We start from the raw sequence: 23835 nt of genomic DNA on the forward strand, positions 1-23835 counted from the left end.
CCTGGCGACATCCTGGCTTGTGTGCGCGCGCAGATAGGAAGGGGCGGGACTACGGGTGCGCGCGCATGTTGGGTGGCGGGAAGCCTCCAAGTGCAAGTTAAGGCGCGTGTCGGCGGCGCCTGACCATGGCCTCAGAGCGCGCGGGTCCCGCTCGCTCGCGGACGCTGTTCCTGCAGGACGACGGCAGCGCCATGCGCTTCTACGTGCGGCCCGGGCCCGCCAAGCTGCAGCTCGCGCCGCTGATCCTAGCGGGCGGCGGGCGCCTTTGCCGCGTGCAGGAGCCGGGCGCGGTGCTGCTGGCCCAGCCCGACGAGCGGGGGGCCACGGGCAACTTCGTCTCCACCGAGTACGTGCGGTGCTGTGTGGAGAGGAACGAGCGGCTGCCGCTTGAGCACTACCGGCTGGCGGCGGAGCCGGCCCCGGCCCCGGTCCCGGCCGGAGCCCCGGCCGGCCGCTCTGCCTTCACGGGCTCCGAGGACGAGGCCATCCTGCTGCACGTGCGGGACCGGGCGCAGGGCAGCGTCACCGGCACCGCGCTCTGGAAGGAGATGGAGCGGGCCCGGCTGACGCCGCACTCTTGGCAGGCCATGCGAGACCGCTACCTGCGGCACCTGCGGGGCCAGGAGCACAAGTACCTGCTGGGCGGGCCCGGTTCCGCGCCGCCCCGCAGCCTCGCCAGGAGCGCCCGGCAGCCGGCGGATAGCGGTGCGGATAAGCGGGGGCGGGGGGTAAAGTCTTGCTGGGCTTTGTTCCCAGCTCTGCCGCTGCCCTGTGTAATCTCTCCACCTGTGTGTGTCTGGGGATAAGTGCCACCCACCCACCGTGGCCTGCAAAGCACCTGGGTCACGCCCATGTAGACCAGCATTCATTCAGCCATTGGGGTTAGGTGAGCATAGCAGGCACACAGCCATAAACACACCTCAGTGACCTGTATTCATGAAATCCTAGAAACCTGAGCTGCAAAAGCTGCAGGAGATCTAGTGTTTCCTCCAGTATGCTCTTACAGTGTTCGGGGGAGTCTGGCTAAATGCCCCAAGCCTGGAGTTGGCCCCCACATTCCTTGGAGAAACTGTTCCACAGTCTAATAGGCATATCCAGAAGCTTTTCATTGTAATTTAGGCTGAACGGAATTAAATCATAATGCCATTATATAAATGTAATGGGATGACATCAGCAGGAATCCTTTATTCAATTCTGGTAGATTTGTCTTGAGAAAGAGAGCACAAAGATCAGATGGGCAGTGAAATTAGTGTGGAAAGGTTTTCATGTGAGGAGAGTGAAAATGTGACTATTTAGAGAGGAGTTGAGTAGGAAGGTACAATAGATATTTATACAAAATAAGTGGTGTAGGAAAATTAGCATTACCCTGTTTATTTTTACTATCTCCTAATACAAGGAAACAAAAGATGGCAAATTTAAAATTGATCAAAGGAAATGTTTACCCCAACAGTTTAGCTGTTAATTCATTGCCACAAGATACTGAGATTGGTCTACATTAGGAACTTAGGTCAGTGTAACAGTGTCTGTCAGGGGTATGGATGTAGTTATACCAACCTAACTCCCAGCATAGACAGTGGGATGTCAACAGGAGATTTTCTCCTGTCGACATAACTACCACCTCTCAGGAAAGTAGAGCACCTACGCTGACATACTTTTTGCCTTCCTCTGCAGCATGGAGCACAGGTCACTTGCAGGTTTAAACTAGTGTAAATGGTTCATTCATTTGTAACTTGAAGTCTTTAAACCATGGTTTGTGGACTTCAGTAACTCAGCCAGAGGTTAGGGGTCTATTCCAGGAATGGGTGGGTGAGGTTCTGTGGCCTGCAATGTTCAGGAGGTCAGACTAGATGATCTTGCTGGTCCCTTCTGAATTTATAAACTATAAGTCTGTTCTGTAAATCTGAAAGTCCAAACTCTGCTAGTGATCCATGGAAGTTCAGTTTGGTACCATATGATTGAATTTAATTTCTCAGCTTTAGTAAAAAAAAAAAATTATTTTTTAAAGCATCTAAGGAGCATTGAGTTCGTGACTTTGCAACCTTAAGAGTTAGGAAATGCCAGATTTCAAGTCATACAGGTGGCTTTAATTTGCCTCCCTTGTGCAGATGCATGTTGTCTTAATGACATGATCGCTTCAGTGCACAGAATGGATGGTCTCTGGGAATGAATCAGGGTTGTTCGGTGTGTGATTTTTTTGATAGGTGTAATGTTTACTGGTTTAATTCCTTGGATCACTCCTAGAATCTTTATTAAAACTGAACATAGACCCACGACTTCCTCACCCTATACCTCATCTGGACAGAAACCATTAACTCTGCCAGAACATGAGTTTCTTCTTACCCTTTCAGAGTGATTAGGAGACTACCAAACTGATTATTTGTAGCAGTCAGTAGGATGTGAAATGTAATCTCAAGTTATGATTAGGAGGATAATAGCATTGCAGTTACACAGCAAATGCTAATGTTCTCTCTCTCTAACAGAGTCCTGGAGGAAGGAAGTAGCCGATGTACCCCAAGGAATGGTTCAAGACCAATTAACAAAAGGGGGTAGCCTTTTCCAGTTGGCTAACAAAGAATTTGAAGGCAGTGAGGTATACATTCGTAGTTGGACAGCTGTATCTGCATAACGTGATCACACAGATATGTTGAATGTTTTCTGATGTATAGATTAAAATACTTAAGCCTCAAATTTACTACTTAAACCTTCATAAATAACTTTAATCTTAAATATGACTTTGTTCCTGTGTGAATAACACCGGGATGCTGATTCTTGCTACAGCTTTGTAGTAATATTAGTTAGGGTGTGCTAGTTCAGGGATAAAGGAGTTTTCAGCAGCAGGCCATATTGGGGCCCCTACTTACAGCAAGACCTGCTCTGCTTGTGATAAAAACCTTTACCATTCCCCAGACTGCTTCCCACTTCTGATACTTTTCAGCTTGACCATTGAATCAGGAATTGACAGTGGTGGTAAATCAGCTGGGTGCAATATTTGTGTGGCATGAAAAACAACAGGACCAATGACTGGGGGAGAACAATTCAGTGGTTAGTCAGAACAGGTTGGTACATCAAGGTAGCAGAGAGGGAGTTGATCTTGTGTTGGTGCCAAAGAGAGGACAGTATTGGCAATATTGGAAAGGATGGGGTACGTATATATAAAGTTATAAACACATGGGTTACACTAGCCATCTCCCTGGAGAATGACTATCTGACAATCATGGTTATAACTTAAACTGCTTCCCAGGGTTACCTAGAACTGACTAAAATCAAATTAACAAAAGTGTGGCTAAAATGCCCTTTGTAAGACTGTAAGCATCTGGAGCATGCCATTCTGTGAAATATTTCTCTAATTCACAGGTGCAGATTTATTCTCTCTAGCTGGGCAATTATGGCTTAATATGGATACAGCATGCTTTTTTATACCAATGGCTTACATTTTTAATAACAGAGAAGCAAAAATAGCTTCAGCAGCAATAAATGTTTTCCGTGTTCTATTCTGATTTAAGATGAATTACATTACAAAATTACTGCTAGTCAATTGATTCCCAGATAATAAATAAAATAAGACATGTTTTCTAGGTGTTAACACTTTAAATAGTCATCTGAGTTAACATTTTAAACTTTTACACTGCTAGCTAAAGCATCTAAGGAGGAAGGATATTCTTAACTACACAACTTACTATGAATGGTATCATTGTGGCATATCAAGTAAAAAGAGCATGAACTAATTTTTTCCAATTTGACCCTGTCCAGAAACTGGAGGATGTTGGATGAGACCAAAAATGGTTGATAAAGAATGGTCATCTGCCCATCACTGTCATTTTGAGTTAAGTTGTAAGTGCTAACGCTCCATTGGCTAGTAGGGAGTGATTCACTAAGGGTATGTCTTCACTACCAACGGCAGCGCTTTAACATGGCTGTGTAGTTGTGGCACTAGCGCTGTAAAAAAAACCACCCCACATGAGGGAGTAGCTACCAGCGCTGGTGCACTGTCTACACTGCCACTTTACAGCTCTGAAACTTGCTTTGCTCAGGGGTGTTTTTTCATACCCCTGAGCGAGCAAGTTTCAGCTCTGTAAAGTGGCAATGTAAACAAGGCCTTCCTGTCACACGCAGGGTGTGCTTCTTGAGCAGATTTACACAATTCACAATGACAAAACTTAATTCCTGACTCTGGTTAGATTTAGTTTATTTAAATCCTGTCCCTTGTCTCCTGCCTTTCCACATTCCACTGTATCGTGGGTGTTGTGCATTGCTGTACTTGGATTATTGGATTTTATTGGGCACAGCTATCATGTTCAACATATCAGTATACTTTAGAAGGATTCATATGGGAGGAGGGGAGGACTGCACTGCTCTGGACTCCTAATTTAGCAGTTTTGTTTGCCTGAGTTATAGTGGAATGTCACTCACTCTAACTTTTATTCCTAGTCAGAAAATGAGACCTCTGACCTTCAGGAAGAAAATCCTGCAAAAAATGAAGAGCTGAAGTCCCCTGAAAAAGTCTCCAGTCAGAAAATGGAACTGAAAGAATTGGTAACTGCAGAGGACTCTGCTATAAATGAAACTGAGCCTCAAGAGGAGGAAAAGCCCATAAGGTCTTGCCCTTCCCCCACTGAGGTGGCAGATGCAGTGAAGACAGTACAGCACTTCATGGAGGAATTCAGCATGGACCTCTCAACTGTTACACAAGCCTTTCTGAAAAACAGTGGTGAAGTGGAGGCCACTTCCTACTTCTTACATAACAGTCAGCGCTTGGATGGATACCCTATATGGACCAGACAGGATGATTTAGATTTGCAAGAAGCAGATGAAAATGTCAGAAGCAAATTAATAGAAAAATTTGGAGCTCAGAATGTGGTAAAGCGGGTTGCATTCAGGAAGAGTTAGATAGTAACTTGTGAAGGATGGTTCATAGACTGGGACCCTCACAGGAGAGCAGGAGATGAGACTTGCATCTCTGACCGTCATGGAAGAAAGGGTGAGGATTTGTAGATGTTCTGAAGCCTCTAAGATAGCCACCTGCAATCTCATTTCATACAGAAAAATCTGGCATCGAAAATTAAAAGACCTCTGTGCCAAACAGTTTATCCTTTCCATCATTTTCTGTAAACTTTTCCCTTGAGTTTCCGTATTTATGCAAGGCCTTGTTTTATATTTGGGGGTTTTTTGTACTGAGTACCCCACTGATAAATCTAAAACTAAAATATTGGGTGAAGATGAGAGCTCCTTAATCTCTTCAGAGCCAAATGGCTGAGCAGTGGAAATCTGCTTTTTCCTATACACAGTGGGGGGGGGAGAGTCTGCACATTGGTTCGTTGAGATGGGATGATACATGAACATGCATTTCAGCATATTTTAATTGTCATTAAGGTGGGAAGGTGTGCCTCATTATACAAACAAACAGCATCACCCTCTTGCACCTGTAAGGCTTCCCTGGGGTCAGAGGCAGACAAACCTCTCTCTTCTAGGTCAAAGTAAACAGGCTTATGTGATGACAAGACTTGCCTTGGGGTTACAGAGCAAGCATCTTGATTCTCCTTTATGCTCCAGACTTCTGTACCCTTCAGCGGTCTTATAACCCTGTACATTCTGTAAGACTCTCTAGCATTGCTGCATGTAGCAGCTGCTAAGCCACCAGTCCTTCCTAACAGATGGCATGATTGTCTAGTCTCAGGATGGGTTTTAAGCTCATTGTTTCCAAGCCTTTGGAGGGAGGAATAGGTTCCACTGCAGAGTGCAGGTATTGAATATATTTAGATCATATAAAATTACACTTTCTAGTAGGGAGTTTAATCTAGTATGTGATACAAATGCTAGCTAAGGATTGAAACTTTTTCTGATCACTAGTACCTGACCAAAGCTTGGAAGGGCTTAAACACAGCTAGTAAGGGTCCCGCTAAAGTCTTTCTAGTCTGTCTCTGCCTGTTGTGCTCTGGTTTTGTTTTAAGTTGAATTGGTAGTTAGCAAATGTGGGAATATATTATTTTTAAATTCAGTTGTAACTTGGTGGGGAGAGAATATCCCTCCAATTCAACACTGTTACATGAGCAGACCTTGCTAGAGAAATGTTATACATGCACCCACTAAAATGCCAGTAGCATGTTTTTACCTCTGCAAAGTGCTCTAAGACCTATTGGTTAACAAAATGGCAAGAGTGCAATGATGTGGATGCTAAATTAAAACCTTTCAAAGTGGTTTTTCTAGATTTTTATGGAAGAGGCAAGTATTTAGGTGGCGGTCCCAAGCTAGTGAGGCAAATAATGTAATACGATTAAAAAGGATTAAACACTTTTTACATGAGTAGCAGCAGTAGTTACCAGATAGGTTTAAGTTTCAAGGACTATTGAGTATCAAAACTACATTAAGTTCAATTACTCAGTGCAGCCAAGAAATTCCTTCACTTCACCTATAACATTTAGTCAAATGCATTATGAGATTTCATGTTATATGAAGTACCTTTCTTAAGTTATATTAGTTAAATATAAGTGTGTATAAATGTAAAAATATTTAGGCATAAAGCAAATAGAGGAAACTATGTATGCCTTGCCTTCTGCCTGGATGTCAAGTGGATGCATGATTAAGAGTGGGTTTCTGTTTTCAGGATATGGAACAAACCCTGCCATACAGGATATTTAGCCCTTGTGTAGTATTTTCACCTTTAAATGTGCGTACAAAGATTACTCCTAACACTGGGGCTAGAAGGCATCTATTACCTTGAATCATAGTTCAGCACTTGTACATATTCTACTCAAATGTAGTTTTCCTATTTGTAGAAACAGTATAAAAAAGCATGATAGGAAGTGAACATGTTCGGGAGGATGCAGCCCTCCTTTTTCCATCTGTTTAAAACTTAATTACAATTGCACTATTTAAACTAGAGGGGCACACATTTTTGCCTCGGTAGGCTGAGCAAATTGCACACACTAGGGTCTCCTTGCCTCCTTCCATCCCCACACACACAAGCTCTCTGAGTGCCTTCCTTCTAGGGACTCCCTGCAAGCCCCACAGGCCAGAAGCTGTCCCCCCCTCCCCAGCCCTATTGCCCCCTCCCCTCATATCAGGGTCCCTGTTCTCCCTTGACAGGGGTTCTGTGTGACTTACTCTCAAATCTAGATGAACACTGCATCTTGAGCACACACACTGCTGTGACAGAACCAGTCATTGAATCCTCTATGCATTAAAACTGCCGTTTGAACAGAGTCCAGGCAAACACTCTTGGGGTATAGATCCTCCATATGGAGCCTCCCTCCTGAGAGGTGAGGCCCCACAGTCTGACTGTCCAGTCACTGACACCAGTGCTGACTCTTTATGGACTCTCCCCATATCTATATCCTCTCCCAGAATGCCCCTCAAAAGGTATGAGCTTTCTGTTTTACAGTTTAAGTCTTCAAGGCACAATAGCTATAATGCAGCAGAAAAACTTGGTACAGGATTCTAACACCCCATTGCTCTTAAAGAGCTATGATAATAGCAAGAGAAATGCACAACTCTATAAAATAAATAATAAACCCTACATGCATTTTCCTAACTCTGTTTCCTCACCACTCTGGAGTACTCTTTGGAGCTGGGGTGCAGATCTGCAGCTCATGGCTTGACTTCTGAACTGTGGAGTTTTTTTCCCTCTAGGTTAGCTTGTTTTTCCCCTAATCTTGGTTGGCCCTGTACCTAACCCCTTTTCCCCATGAAAGCGTGCCTCTCTCTGTCTCCTGCCTAAAGCTTCCTGTGTGGCTTATAGATTCTAAGGCAGAAGGGATCTTCGTGATCATCTAGTCCAGGGGTAGGCAACCTATGGCATGCGTGCCAAAGGCGACACACAAGCCAATTTTCAGTGGCACTCACACTGCCACCGGTCTAAGGGGGCTCTGCATTTTAATTTAATTTTAAATGAAGCTTCTTAAACATTTACTTTATAATATATAACTAAGCTATTGTTGTATGTAGACTTATAGAAAGACCTTCTGAAAACGTTAAAATGTATTACTGGCATGCAAAACCTTAAATTAGAGTGAGTAAATGAAGACTCCGCACACCACTTCTGAAAGGTTGCCAACCCCTGATCTAGTCTGATCTGTATAAAAACAGGCCTCAGAACTTCCCCCAAAATAATTCCTAAAGCAGGTCTCTTAGAAAGTTGTCCCATCTTGATTATAAAATTGTCAGTGATGGGAGACTCCACTGTGACCCTTGGTAAATTGTTCCCATGGGTTTACTCTCACAGTTAAAAATGTATACCTTATTTCCAGTCTGAATTTGTCTTGCTTCAACTTTCAGCCATTGGATGGTGTTTGGCCTTCAGCCTAGCAGAAAAAGGTGTATTATTAAATATTTGTTCCCATGTAGTTAGTTACACAATAATCAACACCTCTTTCTTGGTTAAGCTACTTAGGTTGAGCTCATGTTTTCCAATCCTTGATTCTTCTCTATACCCTCTTCAATTTATCAACATTCATCTTGAATTGTGAGCACCAGAAGTAGAGACAGTATTCCAGCAGCAGTTACAGCAGTGCCAAATACCCGCTCTACCCCTAAACAAGATTCCCGTTTGCGCATCCTAGGATCAGATTAGCTCTTTTGGCCACAACCTCACACTGGGAGCTCATGTTCAGCTGATTATCCACCATGACCCCCAAATCTTTCAGAGTCACTGCTTTCCAGCATAGAGTCCCTCGCTGTGTAAAAATGGCCTAGGTTCTTTGTTCCTAGATGTATAGAGTGGAGTTGCATCTTATGCGGGCGTTAGGTTCTAAAGTCAGCATGTAAGGTGAAAATCGCGTATAGTAAAAATTGAAAATCCCTTAAATTGCCCATAAAATATAGTATACTGTGTATACAACCCTGTACAGTAATGTGTATAAATGTACAGTAATAAAGTACATATGCAAAATATAATTTTACAGTACTGTATTTTTAATTACAGTGGGTAGTCAGGGCTTGATGTTGATCCAGGAGATGGAGGTGACGGAGAGCGAGTCGTAGATGAAGTGATGGGCTCTGGTTCAGCTCGAGAAATTGATTGCGTAGGCTCATCTGCTGCTGGTTGTTTTTCCTTGAAAAACATGGTGATTGGCAACTGTCGCTGTTGTCTCTTGAGCTGCTCACACATTTCTTGATACGGTCTCAAATAATCCGTAATACTACGTGTGATTTTGAGGCTTCGTTCCATAGAGGGATTGTATTCAGAAGTTAAATCATTCAAGTGTTTCACTGCTTGGAACACTTCAGCAAATTTATGAAGATTCCAACTTGCTGGCTCTTCCTGTTCGTCGTCATCATCTTAGTCTTCTGTAGAGGATTTATGAGTTCCTCTAATTCTTCGTTAGTCAATGTTTCTCAATGGCTCTCAATTAATTCTTCAATTTCTTCCTGAAGGATGTCGACGAAGCCATCACCACCCAGGGCCGGCTTTATGACCCACGGGGACCAATTCCAATACCCGGCAGCAGTCCGGGGCTTCAGCGGCACTTTGCGGCGGGGGGTCCGCTCCGGGTCTTCTGCGGCACCAAAGGACCTCCCGCCACCAAAATGCCGCTGAAGACCCCCGGAGCGGGGCCCGATTCTGGGGAATAGGGTGAATCGGCTTAAAGCTGGCCCTGTCACCACCCACTTGCCTGGCACCTGAACAATACATTTCGCTTCTTTGTCAATGGTTGGGAAACCCTTAAAATCATTCACACATTCTTTCCATAGGTTTCACCAACATGCATTGACTCTTTCAGGCTTGATTGCATCCATTGCCTGTTTAATATAAGTGATGCAATCGGCAATGTTGAAGGACTTCCAACACTCCATCACATTAAGATTGGGATCAGCATCCATAGCGCTACGTATCCGTGATAACGTAAGCCTCATGTATGTGGCCTTGAAACAGCGAATCATGCCTTGGTCGAGAGGTTGGAGGTGGTACTGGGGGGGAGAAAGACGACTTCAATGTCATTATGTGCAAACCGGAGTGCCGCAGGGTGGCCAGGAGTATTGTCTACGATCAGCAACACTTTAAAGTCAAGTCCTTTCTTGTCGAGACACCGCTTGACCTCCGGAATGAAACACTTGTGGAACCAATCCAGAAATAATGCTGCTGTCACCCAAGCCTTTTTATTTGATTGCCAGAACACAGGCAGGAGATTTTTGTTCTTGCCTTTTAGGGCATGAGTATTTGCAGCCCCGTAGAGCAAGCCTGGCTTTATTAAATGCCCAGCCACATTGCCACAAAACACCACAGTCACACGGTCTTTAGCTGCTTGGAAGCCCGGGGCTTGTCTTTCTGATTTCGAAATGTAAGTGTGGGTGGGCATTTTTTTCAGAAGAGCCGAGTCTCGTCAGCATTAAAAACTTGTTCCGGAAGATAGCCCCTTTCTTATGATTTTCTTTAATTGTTCGGGGTAGGCTTTTGCTGCCTCTTCGTTGGCAGATGCAGCTTCACCAGTAGTCTGCACGTTTGAGGTTGAAGCGATTCCTAAAACTTAAGCCAACCTTGGCTGGCTTTGAATTTCTTCTAATCAGAAGGCTGTTCCTCTTCGGCAGGAGGTTTGAACAGCGCATAGAGTTTAAGAGCCTTTTCTTGAAACGTGTTGCCATCGATAGGCACACTTTACAGTTCATGTCTTCCAGCCATAAGTTTAATGCCTTTTCAGTCTTCCCTAAAGTCTTATCATGCACCTGGCTTGTCACCTTAGCAGTTATTGGAGCACTTGATGCCACGACTTGACGAATTTCTCTTGAATCTTGATGGCACGATGCTAGATTTGTTGCGGCCATATTTACGCGCCATGGAGACAGACATAGTCTGTCTCAATAAGTCCAACGCAGCCAGTTTTTTCTCCAATGTTGGAACAGATTGCTGTTTCTTCGGTTGAGCACCAGATGAAGTAGTTGGCTTGCATTTAGGGGCCATGTTGTACGAAAAATACATATCTTTAAACACTAAAATCACACAGCATGGCGAGATGCTCACACTATGAGAGGCACGTCGGAATTGAGACCGACTGAGGGAACAGCAGATTCACATCTCCCATCTCGCTCTCACTCCGGGGCATACGCTCATTGGGTGGAATCGCCCACACTATTTACGGGTATCTTGTGTTTTTCTTTTTTTTTTTTGCCAAGCACGTATAGTTGAATTCGCGTAAGTTTAAATGCGCGTATTATGCGACTCACCTGTACATTTTCATGTACCCATATTAAAGTACATGTTTGTTTGTGCCCAGTTTACCAAGCAATCCATATCGCTCTGAACCAGTGATTTGTCCTCTTCATAATTTATCACTCCCCCAATTTTTGGGTCATCTGCAAGCTTTATCAGTGATTTTGTTTTCTTCCAAGTCATTGATTAAAAAAAAAAAATAGTATAGGGACAAGAACTGATCCCTGTGGGATCCATTGGAAACAGACTTGCTCAGTGATGATTCTCCATTTATAGTTACATTTTGAGACCTATCAGCCAGTTTTTAATCCACTTAATGTATGCCATTTTAATTTTATATTCTATTTTTTTAATGAAAACTTTGTGTCAAATCAAACACCTTACAGAAGTCTAAGTATATTACATCAAAACTATGAGTCCCTAGAGTCCCTCAAGTCTATATGTACCACTGCAAATACCTGGTTCCTTTGTCCTGATGCTGGTTATTTTCAAAACCTCAGTGCCCCTAAAGACCAGGAGGGAATGCAGGAGCACACAGAGCTTCTGGCACTGGGGGAGACTAGGACTCTGGCACAATGGAGAAAGGGGACATACAGACCCTGGCAAAAGAAGGAAAGGCAAGCATACAACCACTGGTGAGGGAAGAATGGGGGAGATGAAAGCATGTTTCTCAGACTAGAGCAATTAACTGTAATGACTGTACTCCGATCAGTCAATAGGTAAACTAAGGAGGTTGGCTGGAGCAGGGAGAAGCCACTCCAGCTCCAGTAAACCTCCTCATTTCCCCTTTCCCCAATGCCAGGTCCCCTATTCTGCCCACCATGCCAGGGGCTGTGTGTATGACATACACACCAAGCCAGGAGCTCAGTTTGCACCCCCATTCTCCCTATACCAGGTTCTCCGTTCCTCCCACTTGGGATTCTGTGTGCACTCTTTTCCCTTCTATGCCAGGGCTGTGTGCACCCCTAACTCCTACACCATTTTTCTTTGCTCTTTCAGGACGTTAGAATTTTTAATTGTATTGAGAGGCCATGCAGAGTTAAGTTTGGGGATATTGTAGAATCATAGAAATGTAGGGCTGGAAGGGACCTCGAGAAGTCATCAAGTCCAGCCCTCTGCTGAGGGAAGATCAGGTAAGCATAGACATCCTCAACAGGGGTTCGTCCAACCTGTTCTTAAACCTCCAATGATGAGAATTCCACAACTTCCCTTAGAAGGATATTCCAGAGCTTAACTTCTCTTAGATTTAGAAAGCTTTTCCTTCTATCTAACCTCGATGTCCCTAGCTGCACATTAAGCCCATTACTTCTAGTCCTACATCCAATGGATATGGCAAGTAATGGTCACACTCTTTAGAATAGCCCTTAAAATATTTGAAGCCTTAGATTCCCCTCCTCTCCAGTCTTCTTTTCTCAAGACTAAACATGCCCAAATTTTTTAACCTTTCTTCATAAGTCAGGTTCTGTAAACTATCATTTTTGTTGCTCTCTTCTGGACTGTCTCCAGTTTGTCCACATCTTTCCTAAAGTGTGGTGCCCAGAACTGGACACAATGTTCCAGCTGAGCCCTCACCAGCACCAAGTACAGCAGGACAATGACCTTCCCTGTCTTGTGTACAACACTCTTGTTAACACACCCCAGAATATTAGCCTTTTTCTCAACTGCATCACATTGTTGACTCATTCAATTTATGACCACACTAGAAACATCCTCCCAGTTTGACAGTGAACAATGGAGGAGGGCTTTAAACTAGGTTCACCGGGGGAAGGAGACCAAAGCCCTGAGGTAAGTGGGATCCTGGGAGGAAGCACAAGCAGGAGAGCGCAAGAGAGGAGGACTCCTGGCTCATGCTGAGAAAGAGGGACGATGGATGAGTTATCTTAAGTGCCTATACACAAATGCAAGAAGCCTGGGAAACAAGCAGGGAGAACTGGAAGTCCTGGCACAGTCAGGGAACTATGATGTGATTGGAATAACAGAGACTTGGTGGGATAACTCACATGACTGGAGTACTGTCATGGATGGATATAAACTGTTCAGGAAGGACAGGCAGGGCAGAAAAGGTGGGGGAGTTGCGTTGTATGTAAGAGAGCAGTATGACTGCTCAGAGCTCCGGTATGAAACTGCAGAAAAACCTGAGAGTCTCTGGATAAAGTTGAGAAGTGTGAGCAACAAGGGTGATGTCGTGGTTGGAGTCTGCTATAGACCACCAGACCAGGGGAGTGGGGGGGACAAGGCTTTCTTCTGGCAACTAGCAGAAGTTGCTAGATCGCAGGCCCTGGTTCTCATGGGAGACTTTAATCATCCTGATATCTGCTGGGAGAGCAATACAGCGGTGCACAGACAATCCAGGAAGTTTTTGGAACGTGTAGGGGACAATTTGCTGGTGCAAGTGCTGGAGGAACCAACTAGGGGCAGAGCTTTTCTTGACCTGCTGCTCACAAACAGGGAAGAATTAGTAGGGGAAGCAAAAGTGGATGGGAACCTGGGAGGCAGGGACCGTGAGATGGTCGAGTTCAGGATCCTTACGCAAGGAAGAAAGGAGAGCAGCAGAATACGGACCCTGGACTTCAGAAAAGCAGACTTTGACTCCCTCAGGGAACAGATGGGCAGGATCCCCTGGGAGAATAACATGAAGGGCAAAGGAGTCCAGGAGAGCTGGCTGTATTTTAAAGAATCCTTATTGCAGTTGCAGGAACAAACCATCCCGATGTGTAGAAAGAATAGTAAATATGGCAGGCGACCAGCTTGGCTAAACAGTGAAATCCTTGCTGATCTTAAATGCAAAAAAGAAGCTTACAAGAAGTGGAAGATTGGACAAATGACCAGGGAGGAGTATAAAAATATTGCTCAGGCATGCAGGAGTGAAATCAGGAAGGCCAAATCACACTTGGAGTTGCAGTTAGCAAGAGATGTTAAGAGTAACAAGAAGGGTTTCTTCAGGTATGTTAGCAACAAGAAGAAAATCAAGGAAAGTGTGGGCCTCTTACTGAATGAGGGAGGCAACCTAGTGACCGAGGATGTGGAAAAAGCTAATGTACTCAATGATTTTTTTGCCTCTGTCTTCACGAACAAGGTCAGCTCCCAGATTGCTGCACTGGGCAGTACAGTATGGGGAGAAGGTGGCCAGCCCTCTGTGGAGAAAGAAGTGGTTCGGGACTATTTAGAAAAACTGGACGTGCACAAGTCCATGGGGCCGGATGCGCTGCATCCGAGGGTGCTAAAGGAGTTAGCGGGTGAGATTGCAGAGCCATTAGCCATTATTTTTGAAAACTCATGGCGATCGGGGGAGGTCCCAGATGACTGGAAAAAGGCTAATGTAGTGCCCATCTTTAAAAAAGGGAAGGAGGAGGATCCGGGGAACTACAGGCCAGTCAGCCTCACCTCAGTCCCTGGAAAAATCATGGAGCAGGTCCTCAAGGAATCAATTATGAAACATTTAGAGGAGAGGAAAGTGATCAGGAACAGTCAGCATGGATTCACAAAGGGGAAGTCGTGCCTGACTAACCTAATTGCCTTCTATGATGAGATAACTGGCTCTGTGGATGAGGGGAAAGCAGTGGATGTGTTATTCCTTGACTTTAGCAAAGCTTTTGATACAGTCTCCCACAGTATTCTTGCCGCCATGTTAAAGAAGTATGGGCTGGATGAATGGACTGTAAGGTGGATAGAAAGCTGGCTAGATCGTCGGGCTCAACGGGTAGTGATCAATGGCTCCATGTCTAGTTGGCAGCCAGTTTCAAGCGGAGTGCCCCAAGGGTCGGTCCTGGGGCCGGTTTTGTTTAATATCTTTATTAATGATCTGGAGGATGGTGTGGACTGCACTCTCAGCAAGTTTGCAGATGACACTAAACTAGGAGGCGTGGTAGATACACTAGAGGGTAGGGATCGGATACAGAGGGACCTAGACAAATTCGAGGATTGGGCCAAAAAAAACCTGATGAGGTTCAACAAGGACAAGTGCAGAGTCCTGCACTTAGGACGGAAGAATCCCATGCACTGCTACAGACTAGGGACCGAATGGCTAGGTAGCAGTTCTGCAGAAAAGGACCTAGGGGTCACAGTGGACGAGAAGCTGGATATGAGTCAACAGTGTGCTCTTGTTGCCAAGAAGGCTAACGGCATTTTGGGCTGTATCAGTAGGGGCATTGCCAGCAGATCGAGGAACGTGATCGTTCCCCTTTATTAGGCATTGGTGAGGCCTCATCTGGAATACTGTGTCTAGTTTTGGGCCCCACGCTACAAGAAGGATGTGGAAAAATTGGAAAGAGTCCAACGGAGGGCAACAAAAATGATTAGGGGTCTGGAGCACATGACTTATGAGGAGAGGCTGAGGGAACTGGGATTGTTTAGTCTCCAGAAGAGAAGAATGAGGGGGGATTTGATAGCAGCCTTCAACTACCTGAAGGGGGGTTCCAAAGAGGATGGAGCTCGGCTGTTCTCAGTGGTGGCAGATGACAGAACAAGGAGCAATGGTCTCAAGTTGCAGTGGGGGAGGTCCAGGTTGGATATTAGGAAAAACTATTTCACTAGGAGGGTGGTGAAACACTGGAATGCGTTACCTAGGGAGGTGGTGGAGTCTCCTTCCTTGGAGGTTTTTAAGGCCCGGCTTGTCAAAGCCCTGGCTGGGATGATTTAGTTGGGAATTGGTCCTGGTTTGAGCAGGGGGTTGGACTAGATGACCTCTTGAGGTCCCTTCCAACCCTGATATTCTATTGATAACTACTCTTTGAGTATAGCCTTTCACCTAGTTGCATACCCACATTACAATAATTTAATCCAGACCACAATTTTGTAGTATGCTTATGAGAATATCTTGTGGGACTATGTCAAAGGCCTTATTAAAAATCAAGATATCTGGCATCTACCACTTCTCCCCTATACACTAAGCCAGTATCCCTATCAAAGATGAAATTTAGTTAGTTTGGCATGATTTGTTCTTGACAAAAAACATGCTGACTATTCCTTTTAACCCCACTATCCTCCAGGTGCTTACAAGTTGATAGTTTATTAATTTGTTCCAATATCTTTCCAGGTATCAAAGTTAGGCTGACTGGTCTATAATTCCCCGGGTCCTCTTTGTTCTTCTTTTTAAAGATAAGTACTGTGTTTGCCCTTTTCCAGTCCTCTGGGACCTCGCTCATCCTCCAGGAGTTCTCAAAGATAATTGCTAACAGTTCTGAGATCGCTTCAGCTAGTTCCTTAAGTACAGTACCCCAGGATGAAATTCACCAGGCCCTGCTTACTTGAATATTTCTAACTATTTAATCAGTTCTTTCCCTAATTTGGCTTGCATTCCTTATGCTTTGTTGTTAATTCTAATTATGTTGAGAATCTGGTCACCATTAACCTTTTTAGTGAAAACTGAAGAAAAATAGGCATTAAATACCTCAGCTTTCTTGATATCAATTATTAGCTCTCCTTCATTAAGTATTAGACCTACATTTTCCTTCATCATTCTCTTCATCCTAATCTTTTTAAAGAACCTATCTTATTGTCTTTTGCTATTGTTATACTGGAATCTGTCAATGGCTATCACCAACTGGTTCTTTGATCTATAGACCATTACAGAGGTGGTTGAAGCTTCTGGCTCTCCTAAACAGATACCTGGGACTCCATATGTTCCTCATTTCCCCATTTCAATTTTTTGCCAAAATCTGGCCTTTGATGCCTATAACATTCTCTGAAATTTTGGAATTGAAAATGGTTGCAGTTTTCAAAAGTTATTGTGATTCAGTCCAGATCAAGAAACACCTTGAGTTGAGTGTTAGATCTCACTTTGCCTAGGCAAAAAGTAGTTCAGGAGAAAACTTCCCACACTTTTTACAAAGTTTATTTGTTATAAAGGTGATTCTTGAAAGGGAGCCTTATTACTCTGAACCTGCCCAGTATAAAACTGCTTTTAGTTCACTTCCAAAAGGCATGAGTTTACATATCCCTGCAGTAGGAGAAATCCCAGACCTGCATCTTCCTGTGGGGGTGGGGGGTGAGGGATAGTTCAGTGGTTTGGCCTGCTAAACCCAGGGTTGTGAGTTCAATCCTTGAGGGGGCCACTTAGGGATCTGGGCAAAAATCTGTCTGGGGATTGGTCCTGCTTTGAGCAGGGGGTTGGACTAGATGACCTCCTGAGGTCTCTTCCGACCTTGATATTCTATGATTCACATGATTGTGTGTACAGAGATGCTTTTTTATAAACATCCCACTCTCTTTTCCAAATCATTTCCCATACGACTGATCAATATTTTTTATTTCAAGCCCCTCCCTTAACATTTTAAGTCACCTTTGCCTGCATTAGCATGAAGACAGCTTTAATTGTTTAACTTCAGCTGCAGAGTGCATCTCTTTGGTATTTCCTTACTAGTGTCTAACCAGCTATGGTCATTAGGAAATATAACCAGCTAAACACAATTTTAACAAGTTCTCACTAACTGTCCTGGCTTTTCCCTGATACTGTAGATGCTTCAGCTACTAGAGAAATTTGAGGGGGTTTTAAAAAAACAGCAGCATATTGTTAGCCCAAATTGTGTAAATCTTGAAATCATTTGTTTATTGGCTGACTTTCTGCTCAGTTTGGGAACACTCATGTTCCAATCATGTAGCTCCAGACTGAGGTAAGAGTAACCAAGCTAATCCAACACAAACATTACCAACAAAATTTATGCCATGCAGACTGACTTCTGGTTCCTGCAGAAATATAACTAGCCTGGTTTACAAAAAATCTGCACCTGCTGAGAAACAAGTTTTCCTAACACCTCCTGGGCCTCAGCAAAGAACTGGCCACTGGGACTCTTACCTTTTAACTAAAGCAATAGATTGAGTGCAGTTCAGATTTAGAGGGACTTTAGAAAGAACTACATCAGCAGCTGATGTTCTGCGCTAATCCAGGATGATCCGGCAGCTCACCCAGTGAAAGAGCAATAGTTTTCCATAACAGCCAGTCCATTACAAGGCAATAGGGAAACATTCAAAGCCTTTATTCAAAGGAGAATAATAAATTCACATGTAGCTCCTAACTTCCAGTGTTGGCTCCACTGTAATCCACAAAACTCCCGTCCAACACTGTAGGTGCCAAAACTCATTTGGTGCATCCATTTTTCAAAGTAAAAAGTAAAAGTGCCTATTTTTCTCCGTCTGGGCATGTGCATTACTGCCTCTCTCTAGGCATTTGAATGCCTGTCTTAAGCCTAAAGTCCCAGAGCAATTCATGAACTGGGGAAGAGAGGCGTTCAGCTGCTTAAGTGGCAGGTGGGACCAGATGTTTGTAGGCAGCCTTTGAGCACATCTACCGGATCGCAGCCCATTGAAAACCCACTGGAGGAGTTGGTGGTGCCACTTTGTAATGGTTGGTCCAGTGGTTAGAGTATTTGCCTAGGATGTGGGTGACCCAGGCACACTTTCTTCTTCTGCTGGGGGGAGAAAGGAAGGATTTGCACAGGGCTCTGCCATCTTTCAGGAGAGCGCTCTCACCACTGAGCTATGGAATATTCTGATGTGGGGCTCACTCAGTCACCACTGTGGATAAATACTTTGCCAGTTGTTAGGCCAGAGCATGGAAATGATGCTGTAGCCTAGTGGTTAGGTCTCCCACCTGCAAGGGAGACCTAACCTCTGCTCCAGTCACTCTTTCATTATTTATCCACAGTAGAACAACTTCAACAGGAGAGACTGGGGGAACCCCACATTAGAAGATCCCACAGCTCACTGATTAGAGCATTTGCCTAAGAGGTGGTAGAACTCTATTCAAATCCTTTCTTCCCCCTCTGGCCAAGAGATGGAGGAATTGAACCTGGGTCTCCCAAATTCCAGGTGAATGCTCTAACTGCTGGGCCAGAAGTTTTAAGGTGGACACCTCTACCTGCTCTGGGCATTTTGCATGTAGCGAGGCAGGTGCCTAACTCAAAAGCGTCACAGATACCTAAGCCACCTGACTGCAGGAGTGGGCTTCCTGTTAATGGATCGCTAAGCAGACATAGGTGCCAAAATCCAGTCTGCAGGGAAGTGCCTCTCTCTGTAAGGGGTGGGGGCAGGCTTAGCACACAGGCCGCTCATCAGCATCTCCCATGCTTAGCTTAGCAACTCCCTGCCTACCATGCTGGCTTTTGTAGATTGCATTCTTATGTGCCTCTCTCCCCCCAGTAATTGTACAGGGAGCCTAGGCACCTAATGCAGCTTTGTGGATTGCAATGATGTTCCTGTGATTTTCTAGGCTCCTAAAAGTTAAGTGCTGTGACACTGAGAATTGCAATGTCTACATCCCTTCATGGATCTCACCCCAAATTCCAGAACCACCAGGCCCTGTCTGAGAATGCCCTACCATCTACATCACAGGAGCTCAAGTGGCTCAACTGACTTGCTGAGAGCAGAGAGGCGCCTCTCAAGTAGGCAGGTCATAAACCATTTAGGGCTTTGTAGGTCAGAGCCAACTCCTTAAACTCCACACAGGAGCCAAGAGGCAGCTAATGCAGATTACAGAGCATCAGTGTCACATTATCCCTGCAACATGGAACACTTCAGTGGGCAGCTGCACTCTGCACAAGTTTGTGCATCTGAGTTGATCTCAGGTGTAGCCCCATACAGAGTGCTTTGCGGTGTCTACTTCTGAGGTGACAAAGGTCTGGATGATAATAGCGAGGTCCCCACAATTGATAGAAACTTGTGACCGCAAGGCAAGGCCCGGATGGAAAAGAGTTCCCAGGTCACTGCTGAAATATGATTATCCTGAAGGAAGTGGGACCAACACCCCCATAAATGACAAACTTGGTCAATGAGTGGTAGACACACACCCTGCAATCAAATGAGAAATGAAATAATACTATCTCTTGCTGCTTTCCCAAACGTACCACCATCACTACCTTAGTTTTTTTCTGGAATGAGCTGTAACCAGTTTGCCCTCAATATGCCCCCCATCTCAATGAAGTATTGGTGCTCAACTGCATAGTCTGGGCAGAATGAGAGAAAGACAAAATGGGGAGTCATCTGCATATTGATAACATTGTATTCAATGCCTCTTCACTCACCCTCCTTAGAGCCTAAAATAAGGGAGGGGGGATCTAAATGGAGCCCTGTGGAATCCCACAATACAGAACCCTTGAGACAGAAGAGCAAATACTCTGAGCGGTTTCCAAAAGACAGGAATTAAGCCCTGAAGAGCAGTCTGCCTACTCAGATTTTCTGGCAAATCAACACCACCTTATGATCAACAGTATTGGAGGCAACTAAAATATCTAACAGTACCAGTGTAGACAGCTGATCACCACCCTTAAGAGGAAAACATCAAAAAAAGACTACTATGATCCCCATGCCAAACCCAGGGCTGCTCACAAGTTGGTGAGGTCAAGGAGAATCTGAGGAATCTAGATAATGTGAGTTGTCTCACCAGAATCTTCTCCACCAAATCTTTTCCACAGTCTAACTCAAAAGGGGAAGCTTTGGATACCAGAAGCATTGATGCAGAATTGGTGAAGAAACCATCACTCAGCATTGATAGATCATAATCAGCCAGTTTTTTATGGTCACTATACAGGTGGCAGAGTGATAAGGTAGAATAGTTAAGAAATCTTTATAGATGGAGTATATAGATCTTCTATTTGTGGCTATACTATACTGTTGAGTTGCTAAGGGGTATGAACCAGTACTGGGTGTTAGAATTGATAACATGGTCTTTAATTTGGATTCAAATTAGACTTATACCCAAGCTCTAAATACAGAGAGAAGTAAATCAAATAGCAGCCTTTTTATAATTCATTCTATTATTAATTTCCTCAATGATCTTGTAGCTGAGCCCTTTGTTTAAGATTCAGAAGTTGTCTCTGCTCTGGAAGGAATGGCTAGCAGATAGCATACAGTCATTTGTAGATATTCTGCAGGAGGACAGGATTTACATTTACAACAGAAATGGAAAAACATCAAAATGGAATGTAACAAGGCTGTGTTGAATAGACGGATAGACTGATGAGCTCACATCCTTGTATGCATCATTAGAAAAAGCATCCTGAACCAAGGGTGACAGAGAAACAAGATCATTTTGTGAAGGGAAGGATCATATAGTCTATACTCTGTCTTGCTGCAAGAGGGATCCGCTCTCTTAACGAGCAGAACCAGACACATATGGTAATGTCTCCTGTGGAAATTGACCCATTGCTGAAGATGGTTTAACTGCTAGTGCAGATAGAATAAAACTATTTTCAGCGCCATTACAGAACATGTGATTGAGACTTTCCTTTGCTAACAACCATTTTCAGCAGCAGGTCATTTTCCTAGTGTAGAGAAGATTCTGTTCTCGTCTTAATTGCTCACATACCACCAGCCTTTCTATATCATTTGACTAAAAAAAACCATTTACCATAAGACTTGCCTTCTTTAGTTTCAGATTATGACCATAGTTGGTTGAGCAGCTCCTTCCATAGATACTTACACACACAGCATAATAGAATCTTACCTTGGTGCCTTTTTTCTAGGCTGGTCATGTTTAACTCTAGCAGTCTTTCCTTCCATTGTCCAGATCAATCTTGTTTGTTCAATACTATCTTCCCATCATCTTGACTTCCTGACAAAGTCAGTGATTAGTCCTGACCACAAAATTCCAGCTGCAGCCAGCTGAGGACCTTCTACAGGAGAATATGCCATTAGTAATTGCTCTTATGCCAGTTTACTGCCACATGCTACCACCCCCCTTCCTATAATACTAGGTCGCTTTCTTCCAAATGCATTGCTCTTTTTGAGTCCCTGTCCTATCACTAATATTAACATACAGGGGAGAATGTTCTTTATAAAGACTACAAACATACAGAAATTGACTGGTTTTCAAACCCAGGATGGGATAGCTATTTTCATATGCGCAGAGTTTCTAATATGACAGGCAGTACTCCCCCGTCCCCAGCCTAGGCCTCACCACCCCTCCATCCCTTCCCCCCAATGCTTCTCCACCCCGTCTCTTTCCTCCCTCAAGCACACCTGGCCCTCACTCCTCCCCACCACCACCTCCTGCACTCTGTGGAATAGCTGATCGGGGCAGGCGGAAGATGCTGCTGGGGAGGGAAAGCTGCCGGTGGGTGCTCAGCACTCACCTTTTTTTAATCTGTGGGTGCTCTAGCCCTGGAGACCTGAAGAAATCTGGGTGAGGCACTTGTGCCTCAGTTTCCTCTATGGGTGGCAATTTTCTTCCACCTAGGTGGGAGACTGGAAGAGGTTTAGCCTCCAAGTCTTCCAGAGTAAAATGTCCAAAATAACCCATTAACATAAAGCCTGTCATCTGCTATCACAGCCTCAAAGGTCTTCCTGCACTTCTCTGGGCTCACCCGTTCTCCCCTTTGTGGCTGTGTGACGACTCACCGGTGCGGCGCCTCCTGATGTTTATCCAGGGAATTAGCTCTTTCCACTCAGGAGCACCCTCTGTAGGCTGGCGTCCTGCTTGCCGCTGGCCCCAATGTCCCTCCCGGTGCCCCTTACCTCAGGGTTCTGCCCCATGCAGTACCCCGCAGTCTCACTGGGTCTCCCCTCCCCAGGGAACCCCCAACCTCCTATCCCCACCTCACCTCAGTCTTGGGCTACCCCCAGTCCCCATCTAGCCCCCATTCCCTGGGGCAGACTGCAGTATAATTGCCACTCATCATTGGCAAGGAGGGTTTGGACCTGCTGACTCTGCCTACCCTTGGCTGCCCCTTTGCAACCCCGATACCCTTCTTGGCCTTTAACAAGGCCTGCAGCCTGGGGGGTTTCCAAATCAGAGCTTCCTAGCTCCTCTGGCCTTTCCCCAGCCCTGCTCCACTTTAGGTACCCGGCTCAGCTCCCAGCAGCCAGGCCTATCCCTCTCAACAGCCAGAGAAAGACTGCCTAGCTCCAGCCTAGCAGCCCCTTTATAGGGCCTGCTGAGGCCTGATTAGGCCTTCCCCAATCAGCCCAGGCTTACTAGTTCGCCACCACAGCCCTCTTGCAGGGCTGTTTTAAGCCCTTCAGGGCAGGAGTGGGATTACTGCCCCACTACACAGGGTTTATCCTCCACCCTTTTAGGCAATAGCTCAATAGTTCTCATAGCCCTTCCCAGGGTTTGGTCCCTTTGGAGAGCCTGGCAAGTTCTTCCCATTACACCCCTCCTTCCTCTGACCTTATTTAGGGTTACCATATTTAAGGTTTTAAAAAAGAGGACACTCCACGGGGCCCTGCCCCCAGCCCCACCCCAACTCCACCCTTTCCCCAAAGTCCCCGCCCCAACTCCGCCCCTTCCCCAAAGTCCCCGCCCCAACTCTGTCCCCTCCCCTGAGCGGCCCGCATTCCCCCTCCTCCCTCCCAGCCATGCGAAACAGCTGCCTGAGCGCTACCGGCTTCACGCTTTGCTGGGCAGCCCCCAGACCTCCAGACCTGCTGCGCCCCCGGCTGGGCCCTTCCTCAGCGCAGCCGGAGCCCGGGAGGGGAAGCGCCCGGCCAGGGGCACAGGGTCTGGAGGCTGCCTGGCAAACCGTGAAGCCGGTAGCGCTCGGGCAGCTCCGCTCTTCAGCTGCACAGAGCTGAGGTGTCTGGGGGGAGCAGCAGCAGCAGCCGCCGCTGCAGCAGGGAATCCGCCTACAGCTCGTAGCCTCCAGGAGCCGCTCAGGTGAGCATGGGACTGGGGCAGGGATGCCGGCATTTTCCCGGACATGTTCGGCTTTTTGGCAATTCCCCCCAGACGGGGATTTGAGGACCAAAAAGCCGGACATGTC

At 45.4% G+C, this 23835-nt stretch overlaps 1 protein-coding gene across 1 annotated transcript; it reads left to right on the plus strand.

Moving 5' to 3' along the window:
- Nucleotides 1-66: 66 nt before the first annotated feature.
- TERF2IP (TERF2 interacting protein) lies at nt 67-8837 on the plus strand. The gene is made up of 3 exons (XM_054048515.1): nt 67-705; nt 2481-2590; nt 4429-8837. Exons 1-3 carry the CDS (start codon nt 126-128, stop codon nt 4885-4887), a joined length of 1149 nt encoding a protein of 382 aa, XP_053904490.1. The 5' UTR covers nt 67-125; the 3' UTR covers nt 4888-8837.
- Nucleotides 8838-23835: the final 14998 nt, after the last annotated feature.

Source organism: Malaclemys terrapin, chromosome 14, assembly GCF_027887155.1.
Source record: "Malaclemys terrapin pileata isolate rMalTer1 chromosome 14, rMalTer1.hap1, whole genome shotgun sequence".
NCBI lineage: Eukaryota > Metazoa > Chordata > Testudines > Emydidae > Malaclemys > Malaclemys terrapin.

Coding starts and splice junctions, on each gene's coding strand:
- TERF2IP (XM_054048515.1), top strand. CDS start 126: ATGGCCTCAGAGCGCGCGGGTCCCGCTCGCTCGCGGACGCTGTTCCTG. Junction 706..2,480: donor CCGGCAGCCGGCGGATAGCG/GTGCGGATAAGC, acceptor TCTCTCTAACAG/AGTCCTGGAGGAAGGAAGTA. Junction 2,591..4,428: donor AAGAATTTGAAGGCAGTGAG/GTATACATTCGT, acceptor TTTTATTCCTAG/TCAGAAAATGAGACCTCTGA.